The sequence below is a fragment of the Vidua chalybeata genome, chromosome Z (assembly GCF_026979565.1).
Source record: "Vidua chalybeata isolate OUT-0048 chromosome Z, bVidCha1 merged haplotype, whole genome shotgun sequence".
Lineage (NCBI taxonomy): Eukaryota > Metazoa > Chordata > Aves > Passeriformes > Viduidae > Vidua > Vidua chalybeata.
The window spans coordinates 52,458,959-52,472,565 of NC_071570.1; the positions used below are offsets into that span (position 1 = coordinate 52,458,959).

The 13,607-nt window shown below is 43.6% G+C and overlaps 1 protein-coding gene across 5 annotated transcripts in view; it reads left to right on the forward strand.

The window, feature by feature from the left end:
• The first annotated feature begins 8,031 nt into the window (after positions 1-8,031).
• UGCG (UDP-glucose ceramide glucosyltransferase) overlaps positions 8,032-13,607 on the forward strand; it is a 44,198-nt gene continuing 38,622 nt past the window's right edge. For 2 of the 5 annotated variants that reach the window (XR_008428475.1, XM_053931549.1), the window contains exon 1: positions 8,032-8,299. Coding sequence is in view for 3 of the 5 variants with exons in the window: in XM_053931549.1 (XP_053787524.1) it covers positions 8,202-8,299 (98 nt within the window). In the remaining 2 variants the exon portion in view is untranslated. The remainder of the gene's footprint in view (positions 8,300-13,607) is intronic. The other 3 variants (XR_008428476.1, XM_053931550.1, XM_053931548.1) reach the window with 2 other exon arrangements.

The window sequence follows — 13,607 nt, forward strand, 5'->3', positions numbered from 1 at the left end:
GATATCCATAGAAGATATTGGCCATTATGAGGTGATGTCAATAGCCAATTGAGTTCCATGAATAAAACAATAAATTATAGTCCAAGTGAAAAGTCCATGCATAGTGTGTATCCAACTGGACAATTAACAGTAAGTATTTTTTAAAGATACTTGTAAAAAAATCTGATTTTATTCTCAAAACTATTAATGAAAAATGTAAATTTAAAACATTACCTAAACAAATAAAAATGTAAATGCAAATTACCTTCTTCTTCCCTTTCTATGCTTATACTCAATATTTCTCTAACATGTTTCTTGGTTAAAAACAACAACTATATTTTGATATATATTCTGCTTAGCATGTGAAATTCCATGTACATACTGTTGTCAGATGAAGAATTATTTGCTCAGCTGGTGGAAAAATACAATGCTTATGCTGCAAAACCAGTAGCCAATGGAACCACACAATGCTTATTCTGCAGGATCATGTTAAATGCTAACCAAGAAGAGGTGCAAAATAATGAAGTTACTTCCATGTTTGGGTAGTAACACCAGTTTATACAGCAGTCAGCTGTAACTTCAGGGTTTACAACCACCAGGGAAAACCCTAGGACATATGAACACATGTGCAAAGGGGAGGGAACATTTGATAATAATAATTTCAGGGAAATAATTATCACATGTATGTTTATTCCAGGGAAATCAATTAATGTTATGTAAGATTCAGTATAAAAGCAAGAGCTTTTCTATGCTTAACTCAACTGGTGGAGATATCACGTGTGCATTCAGTGCCATAATAAAGAATGCCTGCTTCTTAATGCCACATTGGTAATAAGGAGCTTTATTTTACTGGTATTTTTGGTAATAATACCTGCAACAGATTTTGTTCTTAAAAGGAACCTGTTTGCTTAATATTCCTTAGAGATATGACTTTTAAAACACTGGACCTGGTGGACTCCCTGTCCCTGGAGGTGTTTAAGGAAACACTGGATGTGGCACTCAGTGCCATAGTCTAGTTGACAAGGTGGTGTTAGGTGAGAGGCTGGACTCAGTGGTCTCAAAGATCTTTTCCAACCTAACTGATTCTGTGATTCTGTGGGATATATAGATATAGTTATAGATATAGACATAGACATAGATAGATTTACTGTTTTCCTTTTGAACTTCAGATATGAAAAATATCACAACTATCACTCTTTTTCAATCAGATGCTCTCACCCTGATCACCACCCTCTTTTTCTCATACAACCACACAGGGAGAGATTCCTGGCCATCCTCCATGGCCTGTGGCTCCACAATAATCAAAATACTGTGGCCAGATGGTTTTGTTTTCCAGGAGGTAAGGATAGCATTACATGCCCTAGAAGGAGCATGTAATTTGTTTATAGGAAATTTTTTAAAAAATAAAAATACACTGGTGTTTAGATACGAGAATTTTGTGACAGTCTGTATATTGAAAAATAATGTCTTTTCATCTCAGAGGGATAATCCTTGTTCTGAAAATTTCAAAATAAAAATGGAGAAAAGAGGAGGTAAAGAAATAAAAAGGCAGCAGATAAAAATCAAAAAAATTACCTGTTAACACTTACTTATAACAAAGCCCCATTGTTCTTGCTCACTGATAATTGTAAAACAAAAGGAGAGACTCTGGAGTACATAACAGAGGACAAGCCAGAGCAAACATTTGGAGGTGGGCCTTGGAGAACAAACCCTTACAAAATGTGTCTGCTGAAGTGAAGAATAAGAACTTTGAAGGACAATCAGGAAAGAGCAGTAAAGAAATGGAAGATATTCAGAGCATATACAGGAAAAAGGTTGAAAAGACCTGTATGAATAAGCAAGGTCTCCTCATCAAAATCAAGTATAAAATGGAATCTTAGAAGAGGTGGGACTGGCAGCTCTGAAGGAATACAGACAGTCTTTCTGAGCACAGAGGGAAAGCCACAGTCCATCTGGAGTTGAATCTGATGAAGAATGTGAAGGACAGTGAAATAACCTGTAGGAAAAAAAAAGATCATAGAAAATGTAGGACCACTGCTTAAGCAGGGAGGATACTTGGTGACAAAGGACGTGGATATGACTGAAATACTCAGTGCCTACCTTCAGTGCAGGAAGATCAGGAGACCATTCCACCTGACAGATGCACATGAGTGCTGAAGCAGCGGGACCTTTCTGACTGTCTTTGACACATCAGCAGAACATGGGAGGTTCCTGAGGACTAGGAGAAAGCAAATGTCCCTCCTGTTTTCCAGCAGGGCCACAAGCTACAGCCATGAAACTACAGGCTGATTGGCCTCACCTCAATCCCTGGGAAGGTGATGGATCAACTATCCTGGAAAACGTTTCTAAACAAACAAGGAACAATAAAGTGATTGGGAGTAGTTGACATGGACTTAGGCAGTGAGAATCAACCTTCTATGTAGCCTTCTATGACCAGATGACTAGTTTTGTGGATAAGGGGTGGTAACTGGAAGTTGTGAATCTGAACTTCAAGAAGGCTTTTACCACTGTCTCCCACAATATCTTCCTGGACAAAATGACAAGGAATAAACCAGATAAGCATGTGGTGAAGTAACCTGAAAACTGGCTTGGGGAGCCAGGCTCCAAGCCTTGTGATCAGTGGCAAGAACTCCAGCTGGAGGCCAGTCACTATTGGAATGCATCAAGTGTCAATAGAGGGGCCAGTGCTGTTTGAACCCTCAGAAAGTTTGCAAATGCTACAAAACTGGGAAGTGTGGCTGATAACATACATGGGTGGATTGAAATTCAGAGGGATTTTGACAGTCTGGATGGATGGGCTGACAAAAACTACATGGAATTCATGTAGAATTCAAGGAAGAAAATTACAAGTCCTGCATCTGGGGAGGAACAACCTAAGGCAGCAGTACACACTGAGGGCAAACTGTTGGGAAGGCAGCTTTGCAGAGAAGGACCTGGGGTGCTGGTGGACACAAAGCTGACCATAAGCAGCAATGCACCCTTTAGACAAAGAAGGCCAACATTATCCTGGCTTTCATTGTTATGTGCATTGCCACTGCATGTAGCAGCATGGAAATAGACCAGCTGAGGGTCACAAAGATGACAGACACTAAAGCATCTGACATATGAGGAGTGACAAAAGAGTCAGGATTGTTCAAATTGCAGAAGGCCCTGGAGGAATATTACCAAAGTGCAGAAATACCTGGTTGGGTGGAGTAATGAAGATGGAGACTGACTCCCAACTCAGCAAATTACTCTCAATGACCCTGCTCAAGCAGTAAATTGGAATAAATTATCTCCAGAGGTCTATTCCAAACCAAACTATTCTGTGACTCTGCAAAATTATTTACCTTGGTTATCTACATGTAACTATTCTCCAAGTATTCCACAATTTAATGCTGAGTGAATAAGCCTAGTTATTTCCAACAGCAATATTTGGGAGGTTTATAGGTTAATCAGCCTGGATCAACTTGTCAAGAAAAATACATGTACCTGAAACATGTGAGTTCTTTTTTAAATACTGCTTTCCTGTTCTATTACAAAATTATTTCTGAAGATCAAAAGTACCGAGGCTTTATTCCTTTCAGATTTGTACTTTGAGGTTTCACTGCAACCTGTAGCTTTAACTTTTTCAATCCTTGGGCATAAGAGCTCTGGTCTCTAATTTTTCTGGTGTTCAATTTTTTGAGACACAGTAACAGACAAGACAAGTATTATGGGCTAGACTAGAACTGCATTTGTTAAACTTCACAAGCCACTTCACACATGCAGATCTGATTGCTTGTTACTGCCAAACAAAGAGGATACTGGCAGAACTGTCTCTTTTTTGGTCTCTCTCTCTTGCCCCTACTAGACAGGCTTTTATATACACAAGTGCTCTAGGACTTAAATATAAGTTCTGAACTCAGGCATGGAGGCTAACAAGCAATTGCATAGATTTCTGTATCAAATCCAACTAATAACTGCAACTTTATTTATAATCTAATCATTTAAAGAGGAAGATGCAAGGCAGAGTATTTATATAGTAACAAACATGGAGAGCTGTAATACACACATTTCTTTGATTTAATTAAAATGAACAAAAGTGGATTTTTAATAAAAGAAGACAGACATCTCAGAGTTTAAATAACTAGAATCAAGTTTTGAAGACACACAATCCTTACCAATGCATGTTCCCTTTATAATAAAATATTTTACAAAGCAGTTTCAGAGTGCAGATGCATTAATGGATCTAATCATTGAGCAAAGCGAAAACTTCCACTGTCTGTTCCCTTATATTTTCATAAGGAAAATGACACATAAGCAAAAGAAAGCAAATTTATTCTTGCCTTCTATTTGCCCAGAACTTCAGTGATACCATTCTAAACAGAAACAGTAATAGTAAAGTGAACTGGAGAAAATGTACTTGGGAACACTAATACAAATTCTGAAATAGCATTTCAGCAGATTTTAAATACAATTTTAACTGAAATCTAGGTGACAAACTGTCTTGTCAGCTGAGGATGGAGACTTAGATCAATTTTCTCTCTCCAAAGCTTACGTAAGCAATGGTTTTCAACAGAAACTGATGGTTGAGAAGAAAACTGGGAGGTCTGTATAGGGTTCAAACCTTTCATAGGTATACCAGTAAGAGAAACTTTAGTGGTTTTGGTTTCCACAACCTTCTCAGCATTAATACCAGTATCACTACAGGTTAATCCACTATTGTTCCTTTGTTAAATAATTATATTTATCCCTTTTTTTCAGTTCAAAATTACATGAGTGCTTCTATTGCATCATTTTTGTTGTTGGAACAAGTCTCATATCTAGGTCACCTCGGGCCTTTATGATGAAGATTTGTATTAAATAAATCTTTTTCAACCTGCAACAAACTACACTCAAACACTGTTAAAATTAATCAATATTTTGGCAAAATGATGAATGAACCAAGAACAGCAGCTTTATAGCACATGGGATGGCTAATTTTGTTTTCAATTTAAACATAGTACACATTTGCATTAAGTCCCAAGCACTTGATTAAAACACCAGGGTGTATCATGCCCCAAGGCATAATGAGGCACCTTTCAGTAGCAGATTTGCTCTGCTTGAAGAACACTGCTCTCTGTGAATTGTTGCACTCCACACTTACAGAGGGGAGACCAAGTGTACGTCCCCTACTACTGAATTGTCACAACGCCAGGCAGCCCCATGTTTCAGGCAACCTTTACTCTTTGCTCCCCCACTAATTTTAATATACCTGCTAAAAGAATCCATGTGGAAGCAAATTTTACTAGACTCTTTTACTAGAGAAGTTGCTCAGGTTGAAGGCTATACCATCCCTGATTTTCCTCCATTACAATCCTAAAAGTATACTGAAGATTCTGGCTTTAAACCTTACATCAACTTGAACACTGAGTGCTGCAACTTTTTACCTTAAAAACCTCATGAGAGAGTTCTTTCTCCCCATACAACCAGAGGGAAGAATGACATCCCAGAGAGGACGACAGAAAGGTGGAACCTTTTCTAGACAAAGTTATTTGTACTAGCTTGGTGTTTCCCCATGAAACACTGCTTGAGGACGGCTCACTCATCAGTATGACTGGCTGAAGTACAGGAGTCAGTACCTCTGTTCATCTTATTTATGAAGAAGTCTCAGCAAAGTTTGTTTGCATGGAGTCATTGACCCTACCTGTTGCACAATAAGCAGCATCTCAATCTAATCTCCCAGGCAAACATCTTCAAGGACAAAAAAATAAGCTTTACTGCTTCAGTTTAATAAACTGATTATTTGCTTTACTGATTACTGGCGACAGGCCCTCAATCTTCCTCAATTCCCTGTACTGTCATATTTTAAGCCAAGATACTCTTCTGCATAGGCTGTTTCTGCCTTAGAAGAGAGATGCAAGCAAGATGCAGGTAAAGGTTATATGAGCTATATTCCAACAATTAATACGTATCAGCTCTGAATTCTCTGACTCAACTAGTCTTGTGACTGTGCCAACATTGAGCATGGCAATTCAAATCATGGCTAAAAAATGCCTATAAAGCTCATTGAGGCAATCTTAAATCAATATAAATCTGATCATTAGACCCTAAATGAAGGAACAAATAGAAAAAAACCTGCCACTTTCAGTTACAAATGACATACAAACACAATAGGGGAATTTGAAAATTAAGGTAATTTGTTTTACTTGAAAAGTTATTTTTAAGGAAGTTATAATAAAAAATCACTGAAGCCAGTGAAAAGGCATGTTGCTGGCCCCATGATTTATTTATGTGGAAACTAACATTAACCAGGAACTAACAGACTATACAGGCAGTGTTTGCAGTAGAATGGACTGATACCTCACTTGTTCTTACCAGTTATTTGTAGCTTTTCACTTTTAGTTTTAAATTATACTTTAAATTTGGTCAATTCCACACCAGGTGAGATCCCTTTTTAAGATGCCTTTAAATTACTATATCTTAACTTCTCACATACAGCTAGAGCTAACTTGAAACCCAATTCTTTCTACAGTTATTGTGGTGACTAGGATACTTTTCAAAATCACAACTGAGTTCTTAGCAGAATTTATGAACACTCCTGTACCTACATTAATAAGAGAGCTGTGAAGGAAAAAAAAAAACAAAACCAACAAGTATTAGAGAACATGCATACACTGCAATGTTCAGCTTATGTAATTGGTGAAGACTCCTGAGAAAAAGTATACCGTCTCATGGACAGGTAAACATAGTCTTTTATGTAAAACTGTGCTTATTCTGGCAAGCTCAGTATAATCAAGGCACAGCCAGTCAAGTCATTTTGTCCTCCCACAGCATACCCCAGATTAATGGAGTTAAATTTAAAACAGTTAATGCAATGCATGTTTGCCTATTACACAATAAGAAAAAAAAAAAAAGATAAATTGATATTTCTGACCCCAGATCAAAAATGCTGAACTGTAAAAGAAAGCAGAAGTGTTGAAGTGTTGGGAGGTTTCTGCATGTGAAACCCCTCAAAAATAAATGGAGCCGCATCACAGTAATAGGAATTGCCATAAACACTGTAATGAAATAAAGGCAAGAAGAGCTGGCTCAGAGGATTAGTAATGAGCAACTGACTCTTTCATTAACTGGACATTAACTCAAATGTAGCCAAGGCTGGTAGTCACCAGGTTGCTTTAGCACTGCTTGGGCTCCACAGATGGCAATATGAATGCTGGAGTTGCCCCAGTCCTTGGAGCAGCTCTCTGACTCACAGAGTTCTGCACTGCCAGCAACTCACAGGTGCACACCTATGCTAGATACAGCTATCCCATCCTGCAGTATTCAACATCACCAAGAAAGTGTTTGGACTCAAAAGCAATAAAGAAAAGTATCAGCCCCTCGTACTAGATCTCAGAACCAGAGAACAGTTAGTGTTGGAAGACACCTCTGGAGATCATCCCGTCCACAACCCCTGCCAAGGCTGGGTCACCTAGAACAGGTGAACCAGGAACAAGTGCAGGTGGGTTTGGAATGTCTCGGGACAAGGAGACTCCATGACCTCCTTGCATAGCCTGTTCCAGTGCTCTACCTGTTGAACGTGAGAAGTTCTTTCTCACGTTGAGAGGAACTTCTGATTTAGTTTATGGCCACTGTTCCCCGTCCTGTCGCTGGGCCTTGCCGAAAAGACTCTGGCACCTTGAGTCTTGGCACCTGCTTTTGAGATATTTATGTGCATTAATGAGATCCCCTCTCAGTCTTCTCTTTTCCAGACTGAACTGCTCCAGCTGCCACAGCCTCTCCTCAGAGATGCTCGGCAACACCGGCTATATCCGACTGCCCCCGATCCCCGCCTCCGTGTATAAAGAACTGCGGTCTCCTCAGCGGCCAACACCAAAGTCGGATGATACGGAACCAGCGCCTCTGCCGCACTCGCACCCCTCCCCAGCGGTCGAAGCTGGCGGGGTGGGGTACACCCGCCCTTCGCCTGCCGCCGCGGCCCCGCACCTCCTTCGGCGGCCCGAGGGAGACTGACCCAAGGTCAGGCGGCGGCGGCGGCGGGCGGGTCCGGGCCGGTAACGGATGTGCCCGCCCGCCCCGCCTCCTGCGCTGACAGGCGGCGGTGACGGCTCTCGGCGCGTGAGCGGCTGCCGCGCGCAGGCCGGTGCGGAGCAGCAGCGGTGCCTCCGGAGCCGCCCCAGAGTCCGCCCGCAGCAACCGCCGCCCCGCCGTCCGCGCCCCCGTCTCGCTCCGCTCCGCTCCGCCGCCGGCTTCTGCCCGGGCCGCCGTGACCTCCGGGGATGGCGGTGCTGGCCCTGGCCTCGGAGGGACTCGCCATCTTCGGGCTCATCCTCTTCGTCGTGCTCTGGCTCATGCACTTCATGTCCATCATCTACACGTAAGCGCTGGGGTGCGGGGGCATGGCGCCGGCGTTGTTCCGTCACCCACCCGCCATCGCGCCCGGAGCGCCCGGGCAGCGGGCCGCGCTGCCTCCGCTCCGGGCCGGCGGCTCCCCTGCCCCGTGTGTCAGCCCGGGGACTCGCCTGCCTGCCTGCGGGGGGTTCCCGCAGACCCCGCCGAGAGACCCGGCGGTCGGGCTGGCCGTGCTTATGGCACGGCTCTGTCCCTGCCGTCGGTCTTCGGGTAAAAAACCGTCCTCTGGTTTTCTGCCTCCTGCTCTGCCCGGTGATCTTTGCTCCGTTGCCCTTAGCGCTGCTGCGGAAGTCTTGGTGTTTGTTGTGTACTGGTATACATTGTAAAGTGTGACTTTCCCGGTGGTAGTGAGAGGCCAGGGTGCACACGACTTAGAAAATGTATGATGTTTGACTGCAAAGGCTGTACGGCAGAACAACTGAAAGAGCACAGTACTTTGTGCCAGCCATAAGCACACTTCTTTTTTGTATTGAGAAATAATGATAGTACTAGTAAAACAAGTATATGTAGTGAGTCAGATCCTTCTTGGATAAGTCCAAGTAAAAATGCCTTTAGAGTTTGTGAGCAGTGTTTGCATTTAGATAGAACCGACAGAGGAATTTTCTATGGGTAAGTGGAGAAAGAATTAAGAATGCATCTCTTTTTAGATAGTCGTTTTGCTTTCTTAAGTAAAAGGACACTCTTGCATCACTCCTAGGATTAGAAAATACCTGAATTTCTGTTTGCTTTCCTTGTGCTTATCTGTTCTCCTTTCTTGCTGCTCTACTGCATCTGATAGGTACCTGTGATAAACCTCAGCCCTGACTAAAGCAAAGCTTGCAGAATGGGTCAGGTTGGAAAGGACCATAGTTGATCATCTGGTCCAGCCATCCTTGTTAATCCTCAAGTGCATAGCACGAGACTGTGTCCAGTTCAAGACAGTTCTTGAATATCTCTGGTGAAGGAGACTCCCCAGGCTCTCTGGGCAACCTGTTCCTGCTCAGTCCCCTGCACAATAAAGAAGTCCTTCCTCATATTTAGGTGGAACTTCCTGTGCATCAGTTTCTGTCCTTCAGTTCTTTTGTCCTATTGCTTGGCACCGCTGAGAAGGGCCTGGCTCCATCCTCTTGGCACCCTCCCTTCAGACGCTCATAGACACTTACGGGGTCGCCTCTCAGTCATCTATTTTCAACATTGAACAGGCCCAGCTCCCTCAGCCTTTCCTCATGAGGGATGCTCCAGTCCCTTAATCATTTTCAGAGCTCTCTGCTGGACACTCTTTATTGTCTCTCTTTTACTGAGGAGCCCAGAACTGGACACAGCATTCCAGGTGAGGAACCAAGGCTGAGATGAGGGGCAGGATTCATCTCCCTTGACCTGCTGGCAATGCTCTTCATAATGCAGCCCAGGATACCACTGACCTTCTGGCCACCAGGGCACTGCTGGCTCATGGAGAGCTTGTTGTCCATCAGGACCCCCAGCTTTTCTCCGCAGAGCTGCTTCCCAGCAGGTCACCCCCAGCCTGTGCAGGTGCCTGGGGTTGTTCCTCCCCACGTGCAGGACTCTGAATTTGTCTTTGCTGAATTTCAGAAGGCTCCTCTGTGCCCATCTCTCCAGCCTGTTGAGGTCCTTCTGAAGAGCTGCACAGCCCTCTGGGGTATCAGCCAGTCCTCCCAGCTTTGTGTTGTCAGTGAAATTGCTGAGGAGGCCTCTGCCCCTTCATCCAAGTCACTGATGGATAAATTAAACAAGACTGGGCCCACTAACACTTTCCAAATTGAACTTATGAATACCTTTTTTTTTTCTTGTTGTTGTTGTTTTTTGGGGTTTTTTTTGGTTTTTTTTTTTTTGTGACTTTTTGGTGGTTTTGTTGGATTTTTTTGGGGGGGTGTTTGTTTTTTAAAATGCAAAGTCACTAATAAGCTCTAATAGTTTTATTTTGTTTTGCTATAGTTCAGTTATCCTTAGATCTTATATTCACTTGGATAATTAACTTCTTTCTTGAAAACTACCTGTATGGGTTACCTTGGACACGAATGGCAGGATTTCAGTACTGGGGGGCAGAAAGGGTGCTTAGTGGGGGAAGAGACTACTTTGGGTATGGCTGATTTTGGCTGGCTTTAAAGATGATTAAAACTATCTATTGCATGCTTAAATCTCAACCTGTCAAGTGAGCATGTGTGGTGCTACTGCTCATAACTCTTTTACGAATAAGTAACAACTGAAATGGGCAGGAGACACAAATGGGGAAGATGTGCAAGAGGATGAAGAGGAGGCAGAATGATGAGGTATGCTAAGATGTGAGAGGAAAGAACAGGAAAGAGCTAGAGGGAAGAGTACACTTCTGGGCAGTCAATGCCACAGGAGCTATCCCCTCGAAGGAGCTGCCTCCTGTGGAGGCAGAACTGGAGCAGGGACACTCCTGAGTGCACTCCGGGCTGTAGGTAAGGCACTCCTGAAGGGACTGTAACCTGTGGGCAACCCATGCTGGCGCAGAGATGCCCTGAGGGACTGCAGCCCCATGGTTGACTCTCCCCTGAGGAAATGGCAGGCCCACACTGGAGCACAGACTCTGCCAAAGGTATTGCAACCTTTACATCAGTCACTCCTGAACAGTTACACCTGCTAGAGCAGAGTAACAGTTTAAGACACAACCAGTAGTGGAATAAAATTAGTAAGAAGTAAGGCATGGCAGAAAAACCATTACGTGCTGACCCTTGCCTCCTGTGTCATCTTGCTGAAGGGCTGGGGAGGGACTGAGTGTAAGGAACCACGCAAATGAGCAGTTCAGATAGAAGGGTAAGGGGAAAATGTTTCTTGCTGAAGCAGAGTCTGGGGAAGGAGGACAAAAGGTACTTCCCTGAAAGTTAGGTTGGTTTTTTTTTTTCCTCAATACCCAAATTGATAATTAGTTGCCTGATGATTGCCAGTAGTTTAAATTGAATTGCCTTAGTTGAGGCAGTTTTGCCTGTGGCGGTAATTGGTGGGGAATGCAGGCAGCATCTGGATCGGATATGGCCTGCATCTAGAGTATTTGCAGTGGTGTGAAATCTGGAAGGAGTTGTATTTTTTGTTAATGGGAATTACAAGTGCATGTATAAATTGTGTGTTAACAGGTGGAAAACCTGTCCAAAAAAAAGTGGATGGAGTGAGTAAGAACTGGGGTGATCTAGTCTCAGCCTCTGAGGCCCCTGGTCTGCTTCCAGCAGGGCTCTGGAATTGCCATCTCAGTAGGGCCAGAGTCAGGAGCTGTCTTTGACAGAGTAATGGGCTGATGGCAATGGGGGTATTCAGTGCTCAGTGCAAAACAGTGCCCCATAGTTGGAGGTGAGCAGCTGGTAGCACTGAGGTGACCAAAGTGCAAACTGTTCTGGGTTCCCAGGCGGTTGTGGAGGAGCTGCCCTGGTTACAGTGATTCGGCAGATCTGAGGAAAAAGGACCACAGCTCCCCATAGTGTGACCACACAATTGCCGTTTGAAGTGAAAATAAAGACATAGGGGACTGTCTTTATTACCTATCTGACCCAAGTAACTGTCCTTGCAGCATCTGTGGAAGTGCTGGGAAACAGCTGATGGGATGTAGCTGATGGCTGGAGAGGGCTGGTGCACTTGGAGCCTGTGCCACTTGTTATCATTGCCCTGTGTGAGGGAGGATGGCTGCGCCGTTGTCTAATGGAGCTGTACATAGAGGAATGGCTTGGTCCTGCAAGCAAGATAGTTTTGTGAAGGGAAAGTGAAGGAGGTGATCAGTGGTATTTGCTTTGAATGCTGGAGCTTGTTTATGGGGAAAGGGCTCCAGATAAAAGATGGTTGCTGGTGTTATGGCTGAAAATGCTGGTGGCTGGGCACTGTTATTAATGCCCTTCATCTCATAGAGACTAGTTTTATTCTGGATGGCAGACACTGCACACTGCACCCTTTCTGAGACCCCTGAGGTAGGAAAGGATCTTCACTTATGGACAGAAACTGATTTTTATATCAGAGGATGCAGTATTATACTAGAATTAGATGATATTTGGCATCTACAGAATAACACATTGTTCCTATTATAGGCAGTAAAGAAGAAGGATGAAAGTAATTTGTCTTCCTGTTTTCTCCTTACAGACAGTATTTTTGGTTTAATTTTTCTGAAGTCATTGACTTCAGGCTGCACTGTGTCTAGCCATGCTGTATTGGTGAGTTGGAAGGTCCCATCTGTGCCACTGGAGTATTAAGATAATGTTGTAACATGTCAGTAAAGCTGTTGTGGACTAGACAGTCATCCTTCTGTGGTTTCCCATTGGTATTTAAAAAGTTGGATTTAGCGAAACACTTAGAATGTGTGAATTAAGTAGGTAAGTGGAGTTATTCAAAAAAGCAAGCTTTTTTTGTTTTGAAATGCGTTCAGCAGTTGTTGAGATTAAGATCAAGACAATATTTCTTTTGCATTGGTTCATGCTATACTTGCATTCAAAGTTGTAGGGTTTGGATATCTAACGTACTGTTCTTCCATTCTGTATCTGCAAAATCTGGTTCTTGCCACCTCTTTCCTTGAAACACAGAAACGTCTAGGTTGGAAAAGACCTTCAAGATCATTGATCCCAACCTTTGACTGATCACCATCTCGTCAAGTAAGCCTTAGCACCAAGTGCTGTGTCCATTTCTTGAATATCCCTGGGAAAGGTGACTCTACAACCTCCCTGGGCAGTCCATTCCAATGCTTGACAACCCTTTCCATGAAGAAATTCTTCTGATATCCAACCTGAACTTCCTCTGACAGAGCTTGAGGCCATGTCCACTTGTCCTGTCAACAGTTGCCTAGAAGATACCCACCCCCATCTGGCTACACACTCCTTTCAGAGTTGTAGAGAGCAATAAGATCTCTGTGAGCCTCCTCTTCTCCAGTCTGAACAACCCCAGCTCCCTCAGCTGCTTCTCACAGGACTTACTCTTTGGCTTTCTTGACCATCTCTAGACAAGCTCCAGCACCTCAATATCTTCCTTGTTATGAGAGGCCCAAAACTGAACACAGGATTCGAGGTGTGGCCTCACGAGTGCCAAGTAAAGCAGGACAATCACTTCACTGCCCTGGTCCTGCTGGCCACAGCTTATATTTCTGATATAAGCCAGGATTCCACTGGCCTTCTTGGCCTCCTGGACACAAGGTTGACTCCTGTGCAGGCAGGTATTGATCAGGACCTCCATGTCCCTTTCTACTGGGTAGCTTCCCAGCTACTCTGCCCTCACTGTGTAGCCCTGCATGGCATTTTTTAACTCCCAAGCAGGACCCAGCAGTTCACCTTTTTGAACCACTG